This window comes from Podarcis erhardii (genome assembly GCF_964252035.2).
Source record: "Podarcis erhardii genome assembly, chromosome: 14".
In the NCBI taxonomy this organism is placed as follows: domain Eukaryota; kingdom Metazoa; phylum Chordata; class Lepidosauria; order Squamata; family Lacertidae; genus Podarcis; species Podarcis erhardii.
The window spans coordinates 51,170,421-51,193,627 of NC_138503.1; the positions used below are offsets into that span (position 1 = coordinate 51,170,421).

The 23,207-nt window shown below is 42.1% G+C and overlaps 1 protein-coding gene across 1 annotated transcript in view; it reads right to left on the reverse strand.

The window, feature by feature from the left end:
* The window catches only part of MAD1L1 (mitotic arrest deficient 1 like 1), a 458,859-nt gene that overhangs the window by 248,998 nt on the left and 186,654 nt on the right, over positions 1-23,207 (reverse strand). The window contains exon 13 of the mRNA XM_081839735.1: positions 15,037-15,093. Within this exon, the coding sequence (XP_081695861.1) occupies positions 15,037-15,093 (57 nt within the window). The remainder of the gene's footprint in view (positions 1-15,036; positions 15,094-23,207) is intronic.

A 23,207-nucleotide genomic window follows, 5' to 3' on the forward strand; every position in this document is an offset into this window, starting at 1 on the left:
CTCAAACAAAAGATGTTGTTCTACTGGTGGAACTATTGATGTAATTCCTGCCACCCTTGTAAAATGTAAATAAAGTGCAGAGCCCAACATATTTGTGCTAAATTATGAAGAACAATGCCACCCATAAATGCCTGGAAGCTACAAACACACACAAGCAGAGAGTCTATTGCAAACGTTTTAAAAAGTTCAGCAAACAGCAGAAAAGGGCTGAGGAAAGATTTCCAAAAGCTTCCTTGAAAAAGAGCAGGGGGTTTTTTTTAATGTCAAAGATAAATAAGAAGTGAATTGTGTAGAGATGGCATGATACTTGGAAGTGAAAGGCCATGTTTAACTACAAGTCTCAACACAATTCAAGAAGGTATTTAAAGCCATAAATATTTAAGTGCACATAAACCAGGCAGTCTTGGGAAGAACTCTATGCTCAAACACACAAATGGCAAGAGAAAGAGTCACATAGCCAGTGCTGTCCTTGCTCTGGCTGAAGGGAGTTGTATTCCAAAGCATCTGGAAAACACCAGGTTGAGGAAGGCTGGCCCATGCCCCCTTTTCTCGATAATCTTACTGCAGCAATGTGCCAAGGGCATAGCCACACTGTTCTAAAGCAAGGGGCAGAATGCACTGCAACAATACCCCGATTCCCCATAGCATGTGTGTGAAGATGCTGTCACTACCAGTAAAGCATGAACGGCAATGACTCCTCTTACCATTTCCAGGGTAGCAAAGAAAGTTGGACTTGCAAGTATTTGTGGGGAACCATTTCTATAAAAAAACCAACCAAAAAAACCCCCACCCACCGCCCATACCAATACTAACCAATTTCTATGCCAAGAAAACCTAAATTCTATGAACTGTATACAATCATGCAAATTTGCATGGTTTATTCAACTGTTGCTTGTCATCAACACAGGTCAAGGAGATCTTCAGGGCCCTAAAACACTATAATCAACAACAACAATCCATTGAATTCTGGAAATCTTAATTAAGACACTCCTTTGGCTTCCCAGATTTCACCAAACCACTCACATATATTTCAAGCACTCTCTAGCCATAAAGGCTATAAGTATCTTATTTTGCTTTTAATGCAAGCTGATTTTTGCAGAGAATACATTCTAAAATAATAGAAGCACACTTTATATGCACACCTCTTCATATTTTGAAGGTTCATACCCTGCCTTCTGATCAAATTATTTGAAAAGGCAGCTCATAATAGATGACAACAAGGGTGATGAGAATTTGGGGTCAAAGGGTCCAACTGCCTCTTTACCAGGTCTCCCAAGGCTGCATGCCAGGGTAGGCATGGTCAAAACTAACATGGCCACTAGAATGAACACACAAAGGCAGGGAACTAAGATCCACACCGTTAAAACAGACACCCTTTAGCAGCAACATGGTCTCTGCCACTGATATAACTGGCAAATTTAGTAGGTGGCTGGCAGGCAAAGGAAAGAAATGCATGGTGAGCAATTCACTACCCAAGGGTTATAGCAACAGAAACACATACAGCCCAGGAGCACTTTGGCCTCAACAACTGGACAAAGGAACAAGTGTCATCCGTCTTGCTTGTACAGTCCCAGGGCAATCAGAGCAAAGCTTTTTTTGGCAGGGAGTAAGAATTGTACAAGACAAGACACCCAGTTCAATCCCTGGCATCTCCATGTAGGGCTTGAAAAGACCCTTGCCTGAAAACCTGAAGAGTTAAACAATGTAGACCAGAAAGGGTAAGCCTGTGGCCCTCCAGATGTTTTGGGACTCCAACTCCCATCACCCCCTGACCATTAGTCATGCTGACTGGGGCTGACAGGAGCTGGAATTCAACATCTGGAGGGTTCCCCTTTCCTGCTGTAGTCAGTACTAACTTAGAAGGAACCATGGTGGACTTGGTATAAGTCAGCTGCCTATGTTCCTAATTTTTTTTAAAATGCAACTTTTTCTAATTAATGATTAGGACTGGGGTGGACTTTTTATGGATTTTATTTGTCTGGGACATTTATATCCTGCCTTTTAGAACAAAGGTTTGCCCCTTGCCACAACATTCTCCCTGGGAGGGAGCAGATACCACTGGGGAACATCAGGAAGGACTTTCTGACAGTAAGAGCTATTTGACAGTGGAACAAACTCCCATTAAGCAGAAGTTGGATGGTCATCTTGCCATGCATGATCTAATTGAGATTCCTGCATTGCAGGGGGCTGGACTAGGTGACCCTCAGGGTCCCTTCCAACTCTACAATACTATGTGGTGGAAATTAAAAAGCCACAAGGAGGAACATGAAAATAAACTATGCTTAGAAACAGTGCTAAAATGTACAAATTGTTTTTGGGACTTTCGCAGCCCCACTGCTCTCAGCCAAGGAATTGGACTGAACACCAAGTAGAAGAGAAGAGGGTGCAAGATCCTCTGCAAAGATGCCACAGCTGAAAGCAACTCCAACAGGACAGGGCCTGGCAAGAGCTCAAAATGAAGCAGCCTGTCTTTAGAGGTTAATGAAATATTCATAGATGAGTAAAAAAATTCTCCTGACAAGCCAGAGCCTGTAATACAACAAAGAGTTGTCAACCTCAATTAAGTGATTCCAAATAGGGAGGGGGAGGCCGTTAATAATTTATCAAAAGGTCACAAGTAAAGTGCCTCTGCGAGATCTCTTCGCCTCGGAGAGGCGACACGGCAACTCCTGGAAAAAAATACCTGTCCCAATGGGACCACCTCTGCCCACCAGCTGCACAGATATTAAAGTGAAAGCAACCAAGCCACAGAAGGGATGGGCTGGGGCCGTGAGCCTCTGCATACTTAGCAGGACTTCTTCCCCACTAGACATGCAAAGGATTAGGCAGTGGCGGGAGGATACTACCTCTCTTCATCAGTGCAGGGGTGGGGAAGGGCTGAGTAACCTTTAACTCCCTTTTGTATTATCAGTTGCTCCCAATGCACACTGTGCCAACAGTTTTGTTTTGTTCTTATCTGAACCAAAATGAATTGAATGCTGCACCAAAGAAATGTACATTCTGCAAATAATGCAAATAAAGCATCATGAACAAAATTATGCCTGTTTTGCATGGTTTTATTATCCATTCTGGATTTGCTAGTCATGGAGAGCTATGAGCAAGAAAGAAGCCCCAACCACAGGGAATCTCTGCTCTGCTTAGTGAGATCTCAGGAGAGGGTGTCACACACATCTTCAAGCCTAACTTTGTAGCCAGAAGAGCCAGATTTAAAAATACAACAAAACGATGATTCTTAGGAAGCTGAATCCTGTGCCCAACACCATGCTACAAATTTTGTGCTCCCATGTAACCATAGCAAATACCACTGTAAAGCCTCCTGCAAGCAAGCATGAAAGATGTCTGAGCTTCAGTTAGAGCACGGCTAGGAAACCTGTGGTCCTCCAGGTGTGGCTGGACTACATCTTCCACCATTCCTAACCATGGGCATTCAAGCTGGTGCTGATGGGGAGTTGGGAGTCCAATAACATTGGGAGGACCACAGGCTTCCCATCCTTGAGTTAGATACAGCACCTATCAGAAGACAGAAAAAGAAGCCTTCTCTGCTTAAGACCCTGGAGAGCCGCTACCACAGTAGACAATACTAAGAATGATAGACAAACAGTGTGTTACCTGGCCTAAGGCAACTTCCTACATCTACATAAGGCAAGTTAAAAGTATTACACATTTTCAGCCCAGGAACAGAGACATCACAATGAGTTCACAACAGGCCACCTGGGTCTATGTCCAACTGAACCATACTGGTCCTTAAATTGAAATGAAGCATTTTCCAATCATTCTCCCACTATCCCCTTTATAACCTGTTAAATAGACCCACCATCTGGAAAACTGAAGGCTGTCTAAGAACAACTCCAAAAGCAAAGTATTAACCAAAGCCCCTACCAATCATCTCTCTAAGTAAATGAGGAGTTTCAGCTGCCTGGAACCATACAGAATGTACAATAACACAGAAAGCACATCCATAATATAAAAATCTGTAATATAAAATACTACTTGCCATGCTCCTGAGCATTTAAACACAGTTTCGTCTCCACATCTCTGACAGATCCAATTCTAATATTATTTGGCCTTTTAAAAACTCAATTTGCCAACATCCATGATGCAAGAAAGAGAAGTTACCAGAGACACTAACAAACACAAATCCAGCTTTCAGATTAAACCTCTGAATCACTGCAATTCATAGTAATTTTATCTAACTCCTCACTTCATTTTTTGCAGCAAGTGCACTTAAACACAGAGGACTGTTCTATGCATAATTTGGTGTTGCCAAAATATGGAAATGCAGTATCATTGATTATTAACCTGGTGTCACTTTTGTTTCATTAACATTCACCTCATCAAGGTCCTGGTGTTTCTGCATCTATATTTGTTCCACCTCCAGGAATCTACAACAGATGGTTCCAATTTTGCCAGGGTCTTCTAAATGGAACATCAATTTCTGAAGAGGGAACATGAGGCAGATGCACTGTAGCAACCAGAGGGAATTCTTCCAGGGACCATTCATTTCAACTGGCTTGAACAGGAAACAAAAAAATGGTGCAATGCTTGCTCGCAGGAGGTTATTGCATACACAAAAGGCAACAGAGAAAGAAACAATGGCTAGATTTATATACACAATCTAACAAATGCAGGCAAAAAAATGCTCTCATGTAGAAATATTAAACTGGATCAGGCAATGTTTGCTTTATGAAATTACCATTTTGCAAAGTGATACACTGAGGTCAGCTGTGAGCAACAGACCCAAAGGAGATGTCCCATTCCACATCAGTTCAATTGATGCACAGTGCTTGGACCTCTCTAGAGGAAGGTTTGTATGCTTATGTTTTTAAACGATGACTGCTTTACTGCTTGATTGTTTTAAAACATGGAATTGCTATATATATTTAGAGCAGAAGGGAGGTCAAGTGATAACAGGCTGGTTAGTTAGGGTGGATGCTCAAGATCATTAAACTCTTAACATGATTTAAGCACGTGGACAATATAGTGATTAAACAGATGCTACAATTCAATACTAAACTGAAGGCCCATATTGTTAGATCTGCACTTCTGAAGCCCACCCCATACAGCTGTGTTAACCGATCTTTAAATTTTTCTTATAAATTTTTACTCACACATTATCTATGCTTAATTAAGTATTCTATGTATATGTTTAAATCTACGTTTGGTTCTTGCTCCCAATTATTTAATAATTATTCACTTAGATTCATACTGTTATGTTATTTATTTAGATGTTTTGCTTATGCTGGTCTAGGACCGTAATAAAGAACTTGAACAGAGAGAACTTTCCATCCCTCCAAAGCATACTTATGAATGGAGCAGCAGTTCTGATTAAGGTTGATTATTCCCAAGTAAAAATATTTTGTATGGACGTGTATTTTGACTCTGTGGAACTGGGATTTCCTTTAAGTAGCTTGAAGGAAGAGGAGTGAAGCCATTTAAAATATCATAAGCTGTTGTGGGAATGTGAAGTAGTGATTTTTATTTGAGGGGAGCACTTCATGTTTTTCTCCATTTTTAGACATTAGTGATTCACAAATTTTGGGTTTAAAATGTTTATTTTTCCTTGTGTTTGACAGTATAACACTTTGCTTATAGTAAGTCACTGAATATAACTTCTCTTGTTTGCTATATTGTTCTCTTCTTTCTCCACCCACACTGCAATTTACAATCCTGCATTCTTGTATTGATTTTCAGAGCACAAATTTGCTTAAATTATCTCTCCCATCGCTTCTGATAAAACTTTTGTAGATCTTAACTGCTACTTCAGGATGTTGCACTAAATCTGGCACAATAAAAACCTTTGATACCGTCTTGTTATCTTCCAAACTTAATATCAGAGTCAGCAGGCAACACAGTTCTGATGATTCACTGCCAAGTTATCCCTGAAATTCAGGAAATAGAAATCTACATTCTGGCAGCAAAAGTGAAGTGAGAGGATCCACTTACTAAAGCCTGAATCTGTTTTTTGAAGCACTCCACAATATTGTACTACTTTCCACATTTTCTTTCAGTCAACTATATGCAATTAGGTTTAAATTGCTCCTAGGCACTGGCGGAAGAACGGGAGTGCAGAGGGAGCGGATCGCCCCCGGCACCACTATTCCGGTAGGGTGGCATCGCGGTGCCCCCCCCCCGGACATGTGCCGCACACACACACCCTGCGCCGGGCGCCGCACGCCCCAGAGGGGCGCCAACCATGCCCCCGCCTGCTCTCCGCCCCAGTAGCGGAGCATGCAGCTTCACCACTGCTCCTAGGTATCCAAGATCCTGGGATCGTGCAAATTGGTCCAAAATAATCTCTCTAGGGGCTTGACTCTTCAACTAGATCCCATTAAGGACGAGAACAGAAGCATTTGATAATCAAACTCTAATCAACTCTTTACCAGATCAAAACAGAAACACTAGATGACACTAAATTCCTTAAAAATTTGGGCCAGTTCAGGAACTGATGGACAACCTAAAAGCCTATGTGGCAGGTAGCAGCTCTTGGGTGATCAGATTCTGTTCTTCTGCCACTACAGGAAGGAATAACTGTCCTCAAGAATATATATTTGCAATGCTATAGGGCAGCTTGTCAAGTTCCCAAGGTACTTTCACTTTAAAACGGGATAAAATGAAAGCTAGAATCTGGGTATCTCTGCTTGAGGCACACACTACTTCCTATGCCCAGTGACAGAAGAGCACAATCTTAAGGCCCAGGCCCAAAGTCACTATGTGTAGACAATGACAATGCTGATCAACATGTGAACTGATATTGACCTCATATACCTACTTTTCCCTTTCTACACTAGTTATTGCAATGGTAGTATAAACCACTGGTATTACTGAGTGTGTGCATAACTGAGTATCATAACAGTAGCTAGAACTAGTAATAACTACCACAGTGCAGAAACATGTTTGCCTGAACATATGAATCTATCTCAAATGGATTAATGATCTAACTCTCAATAGCCCTCTTCTGATTGGTGGTAGTACTCCAGCCCCCTCAGTCAGAGGTTATTCCCAACCCACACACCTGAGATCACCTGAAAAACTGAAGCACCAGAGACCTGACACTGTAAAGCAATGCTTTACAGCTATGCTATAGACTCTTTATAGCAGAGGGGCTGCTGAGCCAGCAAGTCTCATATATAAGTAGAGGTGCTCGTGGACTTTCTGCAGCAAGGAAGCAACATTAAACACAAAAGCAATTTTATTGGTGTGATACCATCTCTGGCATTAGCTCCAATAAGGGACAGCAGCCAAGATTACAGTTTTTGATTATCACTTATGAACAAAAGTATTGCTAGTGTGAGAGAAGTAAGATTAAAAACTCATTGATCCCCCCTCTCTGGAAGTGGAGATACACAACTAAAGGAACAAATAATGCATCTGTACAAGTACAGTGGTACCTCTGGTTGCGGACAGGATCCGTTCCGGAGCTCCGGTTGGATCACGGGGTTTCCACAACCGGAGGGACCGCTTCTGCGCATGCGCACTTCGCGAAACATTCCAGGTTTGCCACTTTCACAACCCAAAGTTTATGTTACCCGAGGGTAACGTAAGCCAAGGTGCTGCTGTATATGGGGATTCACAAGGGGAGAAAAAGCACACAGTACAAGGCAAGACAAAAGTCCCTTTACTGCACCGGAATGAAGCTTAATTTATCGTAAACTAGAAAATAAATTTCAGGCTCAAGTTCACTATAGATATGAAACATGAAGGGATTTTCTATATGGCTATAATCACAAACTCATTTCTGCAGCCTCTGCTGTCCATACTTAATTAGGCTGAAGTATGTTAATGATACGGCGGCACAGCCCAGAGACGTCTTCAGTTGCAATATTAATTGCATTTAGAGAAAGAAGCATGAATTGTGCTTATACAAGCTAATTAGTATGGGTTTGCTAATTAATACTGGAAAGTCAAACTGCCTTTGTCTTGTCAACTGCAATTAGCTAGAGCTGTTTAAATTTCTCTCTTTTCCTCAAGTAGTAAACTGACTTTCTGCAGAGAAGTAATTGAATCATGCGCCGGAATACACTGTGTCAGTTAGCTTTGCGGGTTTATTACTCTTTGATACAGTAGTTTTGAACTACACACATGACATGTCATTTGGTGGCAGATACCACCAAGCCTTCTAGCAGCTGCTCAGTCAATGTGACTTTGCCTGGCACTACAAACCAGCCAGGCATTAGTCCAGGGTAGCTTCCCTGTGCAACAGAAGAACATAAACCTTAATCATTAGCATTAGCAGGTTATCTCATAAGCATAATTAAACAATAAAACCAAAAGTAAGGTACTTTCAAAGTTGCAGCCCTTGCTGCAATAATTAAGCAGTGTTGAGAGATTTCAATGCCAGAGTTAGGAACGACCATCTCACATGGGACAACTGAATAGGCCTTTTGGTATTGGCAGCATAAATGAGAATGGACAAAGGCTGCTTTAGCTGTGCTCTTATCACAGCCTTTGCATCACAAACACATTCTTCTTTACCAAGGCAAAACCCCGAGTGTCCTGGAGACATCCAAGGTCAGGCCACTGGAACCAACTGGACTTGATTGTCACCAGATGATCAGAACTGAACTGTGTTCATGTCACACGGAGCTACCACAGTACCTACTGCAACACAGATCACTCCCTGAAGGTGAGCAAGATTCATCTCCAGATAAAGAGGACCCACAGTACAAAGCAGAAAGTATGGCTTTGGATCAACTTTGCCAGAACAGTCGTACCTGAAGTTTGTGAATACCGTACTTCTCCGATTCTGCCCACCATGCTCTACTGAACTGCCCCAGAGATAGCACTGAAGCAAAAGAGAGCTACAGTTCCCTGACTGGTTTGAGGTGGGCATAACGGACATGGAGCCTGTTATTGCTGCAAAGTGTGAGGCGCTTGTGAAGTGTGCACCCTGCAAAAAGGCACTTGCTACAGTGAGAAAGGAAAGGAGTGAAGCCCAGCAGATTGCCAGATGATGTGTCAATGACTAGTGGCCAGAGCTGTGTCAGAGCATTCAGTAGGTGAATAAAAAAGTTCTGGTAATCCAAAGTTCCCAAGGTGAAAAAGGCCATGTATCACCCTGCCTAATACTAATATCATTGTCGAAACAAAATAAAATAATTCCTTCCAGTAGCACCTTAAAGACCAACTAAGTTAGTTCTTGGTATGAGCTTTCGTGTGCATGCACACTTCTTCAGATGCATGCACACGAAAGCTCATACCAAGAACTAACTTAGTTGGTCTTTAAGGTGCTACTGGAAGGAATTTTTTTATTTTGTTTTGACTATGGCAGACCAACACGGCTACCTATCTGTAACTAATATCATTCTCACCTTTGGTGGCTAGAACGCAGGGTAGGCTCTTTCCTGCTGTGAAACCCTACTTTTGGAATAGTCTCCCAGAACCAAGGGAGTGTAGCTGATAAGAACATTAGCCTGGGGCCAAGTTCCAAACCTTAGTTCAGCCACAAAACTCACTGGATGACCTTGGGAGAGTTATCCTCTCTTAGCCTGATCTCCTGCACAGGATTACTGAGGGGATAAGATAGAGCATGCTGTCCTGAACTATTTAGGGAAAAAGTGAGCTGCACATGAGATATATAGATTTACTGCCGCTTCACTGCTGACAATCTTAAAATGCTTCTTGAGGTCAATATCAAAATTAAGTAAGTATTAGGTTAAGCAGGGTCTTTACTGCAGCATCTTTATTTTGAAAACATACCTGCAGAGTCTATGGCTCCTTACAAAACAAGCATACACAAATACACTGCGGGCAGATTTTAATTCAGTAGATACTCAGGAGATGAACACTGGCAATGCTCTTAGATTATGAGTGTAATTTGAAGTAATTGCTGCCTATTCAATATCAGGAGCATAATGGCTATGATGAGGGATTAGATACATTAGCTTTATACTATGGTTAGCGAACTTGTGATCCTCCAGATGTTGTTGGATTACAACTCGCATCAGCACCAGCCGCAGCCTGTGATCAGGGATGATGGGATTTGCAGTCCAAGAACACCTGGAAGGCCACAGGTACCCCATCCCTGTTCTATAATGATGGCACCAGCCTCTCTTTCCAGATCATATTTACTTGCATATCAGGATAACATAATTTATTTATCTTTTTTGATATTTATTTCTTTATTTAATTTATATGCCTTCATCCATGGATCTCAAGTTATATCACAACATAAATACACAAAATAAAAAACAAAAACACTTTTAAAGGCTTTTAAATGTATGTATGCTTTCCTTCTCAAGTGATTGTTCCAACATGGATCAGAGTTATGTATAAACAAAATTAAAAAATTCCTTCCAGTAGCACCTTAAAGACCAACTAAGTTAGTTTTAGGTATGAGCTTTCGTGTGCATGCACACTTCTTCAGATAGGCTACCTATCTGCAACCAGAGTTATGTATGTTTCTGAAATATACCTTAGTACAGGAATCATACATATGGTTCCCAACTCCTCACTCAAACCATGTGAAACAAAGCCAACCAGACTTTGGATCCTGGTAAACATCACTAGATCCACGACTCTGAAATGAGAGTTAAACTTTCTTCAGGGCAGATGTGGGATGTCGCTTGTAGAGCTGTTTATTACATGGAGCAGCCCAAAAATCTACTGAGCCATGTGATAGCACCTGACAAGTGTTTTTGCCATTTTACTGACAGCCACGGTGGTAAGCCCACACACAGAGTGACTGGTGGAAAAGCAATATCAACATGTGTCAGAACACTGGTCAGGGAGCAGCATTATTCATACCGTTTCAGCCACAGCAGCTTAGCATCAAACTAACAAGGACTCGATAACAGAGAAATAATGGAGAGGAGGTGTTGAAAAGGGATTGGAGAGAGGGAAGGGAGAGACTAAGAGTCATACGGTATCCAACATCAGACGAATGAGTGCTACCACCTAAAGCAAATCTGAAAGAAAAAAAACTAGCTGGGTTTCAGCACAACATTACAGAAAAAAGTAGGAAGAGGATGTCTGCTTCAACATCATCGTGTTAAGAACTATTTAATGTTTAAATGTTTAAATGGCGCTGTGGTCTAAACCACCGAGCCTAGGGCTTGCCGATCGGAAGGTCAGCGGTTCAAATCCCCGCAATGGGGTGAGCTCCCATTGCTCGGTCCCAGCTCCTGCCAACCTAGCAGTTCGAAAGCACATCAAAGTGCAAGTAGATAAATAGGTACCACTCCGGCGGGAAAGTAAACGGCGTTTCTGTGCGCTGGTCTGGTTCGCCAGAAGAGGCTTAGTCATGCTGGCCACATGACCCGGAAGTTCTACGCCGGCTTCCTCGGCCAATAAAGCAAGATGAGTGCCGCAACCCCAGAGTCATCTGCAACTGGACATAATGGTAAGGGGTCCCTTTACCTTTACCTTTAATGTCAAAAATTACTGGAGCCCCCAGGTGGTCATCCAAAGGAATGGCCGATCCAAGCAAAAATGTTTCCCCCCTGTTCCTGTTCATACAAGTTAAGTTTGGTGCATCACGGAGAAGGAAGCATCTATGAAATGAACTCTCACTGCAGAAAACAGAGGAAACTAAGTCACATCTGTCTCAGGAAAATAATAAGAAAGGGAGCCATCAAGGTTTAGAAGTAGCTCACCACAGGCCCTATGTGCTCTTGCACACTTTCTATTCCATCCTGCATCATAGAACAGCTTTCTCATACTAGAATTTGAAGGGAACTGCTCCAGATGGAATAAAATTTGAAACAGATACTGCACACACTTTGCACTAGCAACAACGGCTCTCCAAATGGAGCCTGGCAACTCAAACCCAATTGCATAACTGAGGGAGTTAATTACAGTGGTACCTCTGGTTAAGAACTTAATTCGTTCTGGAGGTCCGTTCTTAACCTGAAACTGTGCTTAACCTGAGGTATCACTTTAGCTAATGGGGCCTCCTGCTGCTGCTGTGCCACCGCTGCACGATTTCTGTTCTCATCCTGAAGCAAAATTCTTAACCCGAGGTACTATTTCTGGGTTAGCGGAGTCTGTAACCTGAAGCGTCTGTAACCTGAAGTGTCTGTAACCTGAGGTACCACTGTATTTCTCTTTCTTTCTCTCCCTCCCTCCCTCCCTCCCTCCCTCCCTCGGAATGCTTACAAAAATATTTTTTTGTGAATGAGTACATCTATTTCCTACTCAAATATTTTTCATACACACAGGTCCCATAATAGATGCTGGCTATTTTAAAGAAAGAAAAGAAAAATATAATATGTACGCCTAGAGCAGCCAAACTAGTTGTCAAATGGAGTTATCAAGGCCGTTTCAATATCTCAGTTAAAAGCCATTTTTGCATCAGATCTGAAAGAAGCTAATCCTCCAGGAAACACCATCCATTGCACAGTCTGACATAGCTGGCAGGCTGTCCTTACAGAAAGCCCAAAATTGGAACTGTAAAATGGTTACAAGCAGCTGAAAGACCTTGGCATGCATATGGCAGCTCATTACTGAAATCACAAGCATGCGGGCAGCCAAACCAAAAGTGCATTAATAGAGCTGTCCAAGGTCTGAAAATGGGACCTGCAGGAGTTGTCCAAGTTTCATGTGAACTATTTGTTCAGAACTGACCAGCACTTCCCACAGATGTTTTATACGTGGGATATAATTTCTTGAGGATATCTCCTTGGATTCTGTAATTATCTTCAGGGTACTGTATTTTCACAGTACAATGGTCACACCTTTATATCTATATGGTCAATGACATGGTTCATAGCTCTTATACCACTGTGGCTGTCAGCATCATAATTCAGCATCATAATTCAGTGGCAGAGAACATCCTTCGCATACGGCAATTCCTAGGCTCAATCCCTATCATGTAGTTAAACAATCAGGTAGTGGATGCTGAGAAACCTCTCTCTGCAGCAGACCCTGAAGAACCTCTACCAGTCAAGAGAAGGACAGAAGGTCAAGCTTCTAATATTTGTACCAGGTCTGGCCAATCTAGATGCCACATAATGCCTACCAATTGGAAGAGTTGGTTTCTGTGCAGGAACTGGGTTCTGAGATCCAGGTACACATTACTCTAGTTTACAAGGCTATGTGGCTCACCATTCCATCCCCAGAGTCCCTGAACATAGGCCGTTCTGTAAATGTGAAGAGAACCTGTCGAGACTTTAACATTTTGTGAACACTCCAGGCATGTAGCTTTTTTAACAGGTAGTTCCATCAACTGGGATAGTATTTAACCACTAACAGCTGCATACATTTCTTTTAGTGACAGACTGTGCTACAAGTCCCTTTCACTTTCATGAATAAAAATGCAGATTCCCATAAACTTTTGGTGCTCATGCTATTTGTTTTGCATTATTTAGATCTGCTTGAACTGAACTGTTTTGACCGTGAAACCTTTTACTTTGCTTATTTGCAGGTTTTGAACAGTCAAACAATGAAGTAACAGATGAATATAACAAACAATACTGAAGAAACAAATTACAGTTTTCTTTCTTACAGCAAGCCACCCAGAGCCCAGTTCCTCCAACCAACGAATGTGTGGAAGGGGATAAAACAAATGGAATCAAGAAACATGTGGGGGGCGTAAAACATTATAGAAATCAGTTTGCAGAAAATTCTGCATAATCACACCAATTGCCCCCGTTTAATAGCTTTGATAAATGAATTGCTACCTCTGAAAAGTATCTGACATTAAACAAAGGGCTGCATTTCTGTTCAAAGTCATCAGGGCATTCACCATTTATTTTTGAATATGACAAGGCAATTTTCCTACGTTAATACGTCAATGCTTAATCACAGAGTATCGCGGGTTCAGACAATGTGCCATGAAATTTGCAAATCTTTACGCCATGAAATAAGTACTCCTTTACTGAAAATTAAACGCAGCCCTCCAGCTCTATTCTAAGAAGGCATGTAGAAAGCAAAAACAGAGGTTCTTCCACAGAGCAGCACAGCATAATCTATTTCACCAGAGTTTAGGGATTTGTCAGCTGAAGGTGTCCTTGGACAAGCCAGAGAGTGGAAGTGTGGGGTGGCATATTTTCTCTCGCCACCTCTGCGCCTTACTTGAAACTTGCAGAAGCTGACATCTCTGGAGATGTGTGTATGCCTTCCAAGCATCCCAAAGCATGAAGAGAAAGTTTAACTCTGGGATTCAGATGGGAACTGGAAATATGGCAGGTGGAAGATGGGCCAATGACGCATCCACCTTCTGCCATGAGAAAGAGGAACCTAGCTGTGTCTTTTTGCTTGTGTTTTTTTCTCTAGATCATGGGTAGGCAAACTAAGGCCCAGGGGCCGGATCCGGCCCAATCGCCTTCTCAATCCGGCCCACAGACAGTCTGGGAATCAGCGTGTTTTTACATGAGTAGAATGTGTCCTTTTGTTTAAAATGCATCTCTAGGTTATTTGTGGGGCCTGCCTGGTGTTTTCACATGAGTAGAATGTGTCCTTTTATTTAAAATGCATCTCTGGGTTATTTGTGGGACATAGGAATTCGTTCATTTGGGGGGGGGCATAGGAATTCATTCTTTTTTCCCCTCCAAAATATAGTCTGGCCCCCCACAAGGTCTGAGGGACAGTGGACCAGCTCCCTGCTGAAAAAGTTTGCTGACCCCTGCTCTAGATCAACCTTTGCCAAACTGGTACCCACCAGATATTTTCGACCAGTGGTCTTTGACTGGCAAGTTATGATCCACTATGAGGTCACGGGTATATCTAAGATGGGCTACAAGAGCAGCACTACCAACCACATAGATACTGCATATGGTGAAAAAAGAAAAGAAAATTGGGATAGGTCCTCAAATGCATGTTTGGGTTAATGGTGGTTCTAAGGCCTTAAAATGCAGAAGACTACTATTTTAGAGCAGAAGTCCCATCAGTCCCAACCAGCAAGGTCATGCTTCCATAAGACCTACCATCATATAGACATGCTGACTGGAGCACTGCTTTGCTAACTAGACTTTTGCTGAGCAGATCTTGTATTTTAAGTGAATGGATGTGGCTCAAAGGTTATTCTTGTCCCCAAAGTCCACTTTTACCATGTATTGCAAAGAATAATAATTTTAAAAATCAGCAAACTCTAACACTTACCAGGTCTGCTCTTTGTTTCTGATTCCCAGCTTCTTCTAAAGTCTGGGACAGCTGAACCTTCAATACAAAAAGAAAGAAAGAGAATGTTCAAGAATTCAACAATAGCAAAAACAGAAGTGGAGAGGAAAAAAGAGTAAATATAACAAAGTGATAAAGGGGCTCTGCTGTGACTCAAGAACCCCAGTGAACATGTCACCTCTGCTCAGCTTAGGGCTACATATCAATTGTAAACAGGAAGGCATCCTCACAAGATGACCTTCCCCATCGCACTCCTCAGCTCAAATTTCTCTCAAAATTTTGACCAAGTTTGAAAAATGTTAGGGTCTGAGTGTTTTCTCCTCAAAAGCCAATATTAAAATGAACAGAAGTCCAGCCAGAACTTCAAGAAGGGAGAAAGAATGCTAGGGAAAGCTGATGCAAATCATCAATGATAATTATGTCACCCTTTTAGAGCAGCATTTTTTTTAAAAAATATTTTTTATTAAGGATTTTCTTGTTTTACAGAAGTGTAGTGCCTCGTTTTTTGTTTTTTTTCCTTCTTCCATGTAACGTTTTTACAAATCCGTTTCATTTGTTGAGGCATTAGGGGGAGAAGAAAACAGAAAGAAAAAAGAAAGGGGGGGTGGGGAGAGGGAGGATGGATGGGGGTGGGGTCGGGTGGCGGTGTTTCTATTATGTTTAATGTATGTAGAGTTTGGTGTCAGCGTTGCTTGTGTTGTTCACTTGTGTTCCTTTGGTGGTGAGAGAGGTTGGGGTTGGCTTAGGGTGTGATTGTTTGCTTGTGATTGGCTGTGGTGATCTTTGTTTTCGTGTGTGAGTGAGGTGGGTGGGTGTTTTGGATCAGGTTAGCCATATTGATTTGTATGCTGTTGGTGGATTATTGTCGTTGTCCTGTTGGGCTGTGTATGTGATAAAGGGGAGCCATACCGGGGTGAAGGCGTCTTCTTCTGTTTGTCCCCGTGTCAGTTTCAGTTTATTGGTTAATTTTTCTAGTAGGGCTGTTTCCCATACTATTTGGTACCATTGGTCCATGCTTACTCCTGACAGGTCTCTCCAGTGTCTGGTTATGATGTTTCTGGTTGCTGAGAGAAGGTGGGTTATAAGTTCTTTGTGGTGTAAATGGGCATTGTTGTCTTGGAAGATGTTTAGTAGGGCCAATTCTGGGGTGATGTCTATTACTTGCTTAGTTATTTTACATATTTCTTGTATGGCTGTTGTCCAGAATAGTTGAATTTTGGGACACTCCCACCACATGTGGAGGTATGTGCCTGAGGAGGTGCACCCTCTCCAGCATTTTGGTGAGGTTCCTGGGTGTATTAGCGCTAGTTTCCTTGGTGTTAGGTACCACCTGTAGGTGAGTTTCAGTGTGAGTTCTTTTCTTTTTGTTGATATGGATTTAAAGGGGGGTTTAGACCACATTCTGGTCCATTGAGTGGGGTTAATCTCATAGCCTATGTCATTCTCCCATTGTTTTTTGATTGTGTTTTTTATTTTATTTTGAGGCTGACAGGCACTCATGGGAAAACAACCGCAGCATACATCTCAGAAGAAGGTGACTCAAAGGAAGAACCATAATGGGGAAAGTCTTCAGTGAGGGAAGGAGGGGAAAGAAATGCTGCAATAAAAGTTTGTCTGGAGTATTACGGTCTCTTGGTTAAGGAACACTACTGCTCAGTTCTGTTGAAGGGAATCATACATCATAGAAATAATCTCTGTATCAAGTCACTTGGATGGAAGGTCTTCAACTGGAATTTCAGAAGAAAAGCTGGCATTCTTATCTTCTTTTAGAAATAACATAAAAACATGTTCTCCCACCACCACCACACTTCTCTTTCATGAGATCATGTCAGAGACCAATCATCTTCCCTATAGCTACACAGAAAAGATTAAAAAAATAATCTCAGCGGATGACACAGAAACCCATTTAAACCAGAATAAACAAGCTCAACGAGAACGGAAGCCTTTCATACAAACTAATTCATGTCATTCCAGGCAGATACTCATTAAAACTCTCCAGGGTCTTTAGAACAGCATCCCTTCAATGCATGAAATGGTATTTACAAGCACAGCATCCAAAACACTGGTGAACAGCAAGTAGTTCACTACAAAGAAATGGTGCTGGTTTTGGATATAGTGGGGAGGGGGCATCAAGCCACGAAAGCTAATCACACTGAAATGCAACAAAACAGAAATCATAGTCTCAAGAGCTCAACATAAAACGTGTTGCTCAGCTTCTCAAGCAAACACCGCAATTATGAGCTTGCACTGGTCCCAGGGTTCAGCGGGAGCTACCGTGAAGTCAAAGAACCTGGCTGTGCACACCCTGCAATCATGTCAGATTATTAAAATGAAGAGGTGCTCAAACAAAATGAATGTGATTCTAATATAAAGCTGGAGCCCAGTGTGGGAAAACGGAAACACACTCATTAAACACTGCGGGATATGCCTGCCCTGTGCAGACAACAGCGAGTAGAGGGTGAGAAAAAGCGGAGTCCTAATTAAATTACAGATAAGTTTGGAGCTAAAATACTGGGAGATTGTGTGTAAATATATGGACACCTAGAAGCAAATTATCCCTCAATAATTAAGTCAAATTACATGAGGAGGCTGGAATCAACAATGAGATACAATGAGAGGAGGTTCATAAGTTTTGTTGGCAACAGTGATTACAAAGATCTTCAAAGAAAGGAACTGACTTTACATAAACACAGTGAAAAGGAATAAGCAAACTCTAATATTGGTACAATATCCATCTGAACAACAGGTGCTGAATGTCAGCTAACAACTAAATTGCTAATATTCTAACAAAAACATGTAAGTTGCCCCTCAGATCAGCCTCCATACCAGAGAACCATTAAGTAGCCAAGGTAACACTAATTTTGAAAATGATGATGGTGGTGGTGGTGGTGGTGGTGGTGGTGGTATCCCATTCATCTGGCTGGGTTTCCGCAGCCACTCTGGGTGGCTTACAGCACATAAAAAATTGTAAAACATTAAAAATTAAAAATTTCCCGAAACAAGATTGCCTTCAGATGTCTTCTAAAAGTCAGATAATAGTTGGGATCAGGGAATGGGGTAGTTTTCCTGAAAATTAGAGGCCGGTGAGCTTAACTTCTATCCCAGGAAAACTGGTGGAAAGTATTGTTAGGGATAATATAACCAAGCATACAGAAGAACAAGCCTTGCTGAAGCAGAGCCAGCACAGCTTCTGCAAAGGCAAGTCTTGTCTCACCAACCTATTAGAGTTCTACAAGGTCAACAAGCATATAGAGAATGGTGGTCCAGTTGACATAGCATACTTAGGCTTTTACCAACTTGTATTGGTCCATATCAAGGCTGAGGAACCTTTTTCACTCCAAGTGCGACATTCCCTCCTGTGGAAACCTAGAGGGGGACATGTGCCAGTGGGTGGAATCAGAGACCAAAGGGGACAGAGTAATAGATGTGATGTTTGCCTTTGTACAATAGGCTACATTCCAGTCACATAAAACTCAGGTTTCTATTTGTGCACAGGCGTGCACCCCTCTCTATCCTCCATCTAGGTAAGCAATATACATTTTCACAGTTCAAAGACACATTCCACCTAGGCAAAAGCATCTGAAGAGAGTACAGAGCAGTGCCCAAAAGGGATAAGACATGGTTATGTGGCCTAGGGAGAGCCCCAAGAGGATTTGAGGGTGACATTTTGTCCCTGAGCCTGAGGTTCCCTACCTTTGGCTCTATATCTTGGTACATAAAATGCAAAAGTAATCAAAAACAGCCTGACAGCCACACACAAACACTGTTAATTATGAAGGAGAAATCTACCTTTGAACTTAACCAATGGATCATTTAATCAGTGTGCTTCAAGAAAGCTGCCAGCCAGTGTAACAGCTTAAAAGCAGCAGCTGGAAAGAGACTTGGGAAGGCACAAAGCAGCCTGTTGAACCCCTTGATCCTGGCACACTTGGACTGTTGTTGTACTGGGCAGCCAAGGGAAATTACACCATTGTTCCTTGGAACTTGTCTTTCAGAGAGGTGGAACAGATTGGCTTTCCATGTGATGAATATCTGCCAAACTGCACCTTAAGCCAACGTGCTGCATTATATGGTCTTCGATATCTTAATAGCACTTTCAGTTTTCAACACATACCCATGAAGCACTTGCCATTAATTTTATTGGGACAAAAAGGGACAACTCTTGGCTAATATACACTGGACTTCATCTCTGGTAAACACAACAACGTGAACAGTGCCACCAAAATGTTTGCTGCATTATTTTTTAAGGTCCTGCGGTTTTGTGTGCATGGCCAGACCACCCTTCAGACCATCCTTGTAAGTCCCAAAATAAGCACCACTTGGCAAAGACACTGCTGTCTCCTAGCTCAAGACCAGTCCAAAGCAGTGCATACACAGCTCCAGAGATTTAAAGAAATGACCCCATTATTCTGCAGCTCTCTAGCGCAGTGTTTCCCAACCTTGGATTGCCAGCTCTTTTTGGACTACAACTCCCATCATCCCTAGCTAGTCAGACCAGTGGTCAGGGATGATGGGAATTGTAGTTCAAAAACAGCTGGAGGCCCAAGCTTGGGAAACACAGCTCTAGAGCACCTAGCTAAGCCTCAAAATGAGTTTAATACACATGGAAGCACTGTGAAATACCTATATTCCCATTAGTGCAATCACAATCAAAATAAGTTAATGGGGACTCCTCGTGGAAGTAAATAAGAATATTCCCATAAGTCCGACAAAGGTGTTATGGAGGGAGTGCCCAGATCCAAAGGAGAAGTGGGAAGAGCCCAAGGAATTGGAGTTGGACAATAGCGTAGAGAGTTTCAAAGAGTTGTAAGTTGTCAATTCTGGGCCACAAGAGGTGTCTGATCCCAGGGAGGGACCCAGTAGCTTGGGGAATGAAGATCTAAAAGGTTGTCAGAATAGTTGTTCTTAAATATTTTTACTGACAGCTTTATTCTTTTTGTAAAACATTTTGAGGTGTGGTATTTTTGTGGTTGGTTTTTTTTTTTACCATCTAGTGGAATATAAATTTTGTGAAATAAATGGCCTATAAAGGGAGTGTATTTAGGGGAAATATCTGAAAGTGGCTGTACCAAGGGGAGTTGTACCTGGTACCAAGGGGCAGCAAGATGGAACAGGAAGACTCATTTATGAAAGCAGACAGAAATTCCAAAACAAAAGGAGGCTGAGTTAGTTCAAAGCCCAATGTTCTGCTTGGAAAATCAGATTTAACTAAGGCAGCCTTACTGAGCCTATTATACAATACTTGCAAACAAAAACAAAATAGTAACACAGCTGCATGCAGAATTTCCAGACTGAAGAATCAATTAAATGATCATTAAATTGTTATAGTAATCATTAATCAAACAACTATTTAATTGGTGGACAGCCCTATTAATTGTATATATGAAAATATGATCAGATCCCTGCTCCTAATTTACCACAGAGCTTCAGCCTAGCCTTCTAGAGAATGCCAGACAGCGGATGCAATTTGTCTCAGTGCTGCAGCTTAACTTGAAGCACAAGTATCTTTTCAGACACAGAGAACATTTCTCTGCTTATCTTACTCTCTGAAGATTTTCAGTTCAATGGCCCTCCTCAAGCGTCTCCTAAGGAACAGTAATTGTAGCTACATCAGTTTGTTCTCTCTCGCTCTCCCATAAAACTTGCACACAAACCTAAGAGAAATATTACACAAAGGTAAGTAAATCACAGAGGACCAGGAGCACCGTTCTCCTTGTATCTGTGACGAGAATCTGTGAAGCAGCCATTAAGGCCACCCACTGAATTTGAAATAATTGCAATGGAAAATCCCTGAGAAATAACAAATTGTTTCAGGCACAATCTATTCATTATCAAATAGGTGGTTAGATTGGACACATCAACACCCCCAACTGCTTCTCTGGAGCCTGACTGGGAACCAATTGCCTTTTTTGATGGATTATGCTGCTCCAGAGCAGAGTGCGGTTATCACAGAAGCTCTGGGCTCCTCCATCTCTAGTAAATACTTAGCCTTTCTAACCAAATGTTCCAGGGCAGTCTCTGGCCAGTGGGCAACACATCCTAATCGGCTTGGATCCCTTCGCTATTTGTTCTCCAACCCCTGTCCTCCAAAGTTCCTTACCGCCTTTCCAGCTCTGTTGCGTTCTTTGCTCAGACTAGATAAGAGCTCCAGAAGAGGCACCATAGTTTATTACATTTGCAGCTCAATGAAACCTACCAGGCTTCAATCCCCCTCTCTCGCCCATCTTAGCCTTTTCACTGGATGCTTATTGCCTCTGGTTGAAACATCTGTCTATCAACCACACCAAGTCCAAAGTACTGATATTTTCAAGGAGTCGCAAACTTTATTCATGGAAACTGGAGGGCACGAAAATCGAACAAGTACACAAATTCAAATATTTAGGAATTTATTTTCAATATAATTTAGGGTGGAAAGTGCACGTTGAATATCTTCAAAACAAGACAAAAGCCCTTTCACACTCCCTCCTTCGTTTTTTCTACTCTGAGGGGGACTTTCATCCCTGCGGCCCTGAAAGTGTATAGCATCAAAGTGATGGCCACAATGGCCTATGCTGCACCTTTATGGGCTGCCTTTGCAAACCTCTCACCTTTAGAGTCGCTTCAAAGCCAATTCTTACGCCGACTTTTAAAATTACCAACATGCGTAAGTAACGCGGCTATTCGCTTAGAAATGAAGATCCCCTCAGTGGAGTTAGTTATATGGAGGAGAGTTTTGATTTATTGGATATCTCTATGGCATAAACTCCCGAACCACTATCTCATTCAATGCATGTGGCGAGATGACTTCACAAATTTGTGGTCAGGAAAAATCCATGCCAAATTGCTGTCCTATGAGATCTCGCCCACTGAATTGCTCAAACTGGATCTAAATATGGCAAAAAGGTGTATAAATCAAAGGCTGGATGATGCGGAGCTATACCAAAATTTCGTAGCTGGTGGTGGAGCCTGCTCACCGTTAAATTTTGGCATAACCCCTATCTACCGCGCTCCGTCCTACTTAACATCGCTTATGGCCGCGTCTCACCGATATGCCTTCATTAGAGCTAGGTTCAATGTCTTTCCAACAAATGTGCTGAGATTCACTAAGGGCCAAGTCCCTTCAATGTGTGCTTGTGAAATGAAAATCGGAATCTCTACATCATGTTATGTTTATCTGCCCTTTGTACAGTTCAGCCCGTGCTAGTATACTAAACCCCATAATCCAGCCTATGGCTGACAAGCCAGTAGACCTACAGCTTGCCTGGGTTCTTCAAGATGTGGATCCTTATATTACCCTACAGGTTGCTAAATTCCTAACAGCCGTCCTCTTGTACAAGAGATGGAATGGAATGTTGGCTGATTATTGATAGTTGTAAGGGTTTTCTGTGGTGACATTAGATGTTGATTTTGGTGTGGTGCCAGAATCTTAGTCTTAATCTTGAGCTTTTCTTGTGAATGGCTAATGTCTGTCCTTGTGAGTTGTGAACTGTGTTGTATTGCTTGTGGCTTTTACGAGTCCGCTGTTTTATTTGATTTGTTTTGTTGTGTTGTGTTTCATGATGGGCGTAAAGCCAAATAAACATTTTGATGATTTTGATGATATGTGCCAGGGTGCCTGATCCTCAAAAATTCATAAGCAACCCCCAGAGTCTGAGTACCAAGGACAGCCTTGTGACTTACTACAGTTTCTCACAGAAGAGCTTCTCCTCACTCTGCATGGTCAATATTTGTGCATCTCTCCATCTGTTTGTTCCCCTCTCTCCCTCAGGTACCCACACTGCTTCGTAGAAATGGGCATTTCCATTCTCACTTCCTTCAATAGGAGTTACACCTAGAGTAAGGTTACCAGATTTTTTTCAATGAATCCAGGGACACTTTTCAACTTCAGTAGGAATGATGGGATTTTGTATGGGGACCGATTTGTAAATCCGGGGACTGTCCATGGGAAACGGGGACGCCTGGTAACCTTAACTTAGAGTCTGCTACCTTCTCACAATATTTGGTATTAAATACCTCCTATCTTTACTGCCTTTTAGCTTTAACCCCAAACGTTGACAGTCCACTTTGAACTTTGCCTCAGTAACCATAAGAACATAACAGTAGCCTGCTGGATCAGGCCAATGGCCCATTTAGTCCATCTTCCTGTTCTCACAGTGGCTAACCAGATGCCTGTG